At 31.3% G+C, this 422-nt stretch overlaps 1 protein-coding gene across 1 annotated transcript in view; it reads right to left on the reverse strand.

Annotated features, from left to right (window-relative positions):
- Positions 1–410: 410 nt before the first annotated feature.
- The window catches only part of TM35_000262160 (uncharacterized protein), a gene marked incomplete at both ends in the record, with an annotated part of 300 nt that continues 288 nt past the window's right edge, over positions 411–422 (reverse strand). Inside the window, one exon of the mRNA XM_029027953.1 lies at positions 411–422. This exon is cut by the window's right edge and continues 288 nt beyond it. Within this exon, the coding sequence (XP_028880830.1) occupies positions 411–422 (12 nt within the window).

Genomic DNA, 422 nt, shown 5'->3' on the forward strand with positions numbered 1-422 from the left:
ATAGAGAGAGAGAGATAAATAGGTATAGATAAATATATAAATAGATGGAATGTCTGTGTTTCTCTGTATCTGTATCTGTCTGTCTTTGTAAAAAGGTTAGGGAAGCGTCTATTAAGAAGAGAGAAGGAAGGAAATGATGAATTCGTCAAAGGAACCGTAGCAGTAGTGAAGTGAAAAAAAAAAGAGGGAAAAGAACTGAAAAGAAAGAGAGAATTGAAGAAAAAAAAAAAGATATTCATACAAGCAATAAAGAAAGAAAAGAAAATCAATGAACGAATAACTACATGGAAGAGAGAGAGAGAGAGTACAGTTAACACTACCCAGAGGGAATATACAATACGTACATACATATATATACATTAGATATATATAGATAGATAGATATAAACTCCCCTTCTCCATACATCTATCTATCTATCTAT

This window comes from Trypanosoma theileri, assembly GCF_002087225.1.
Source record: "Trypanosoma theileri isolate Edinburgh chromosome Unknown TM35_Tth_26_V1, whole genome shotgun sequence".
Classification (NCBI taxonomy): domain Eukaryota; phylum Euglenozoa; class Kinetoplastea; order Trypanosomatida; family Trypanosomatidae; genus Trypanosoma; species Trypanosoma theileri.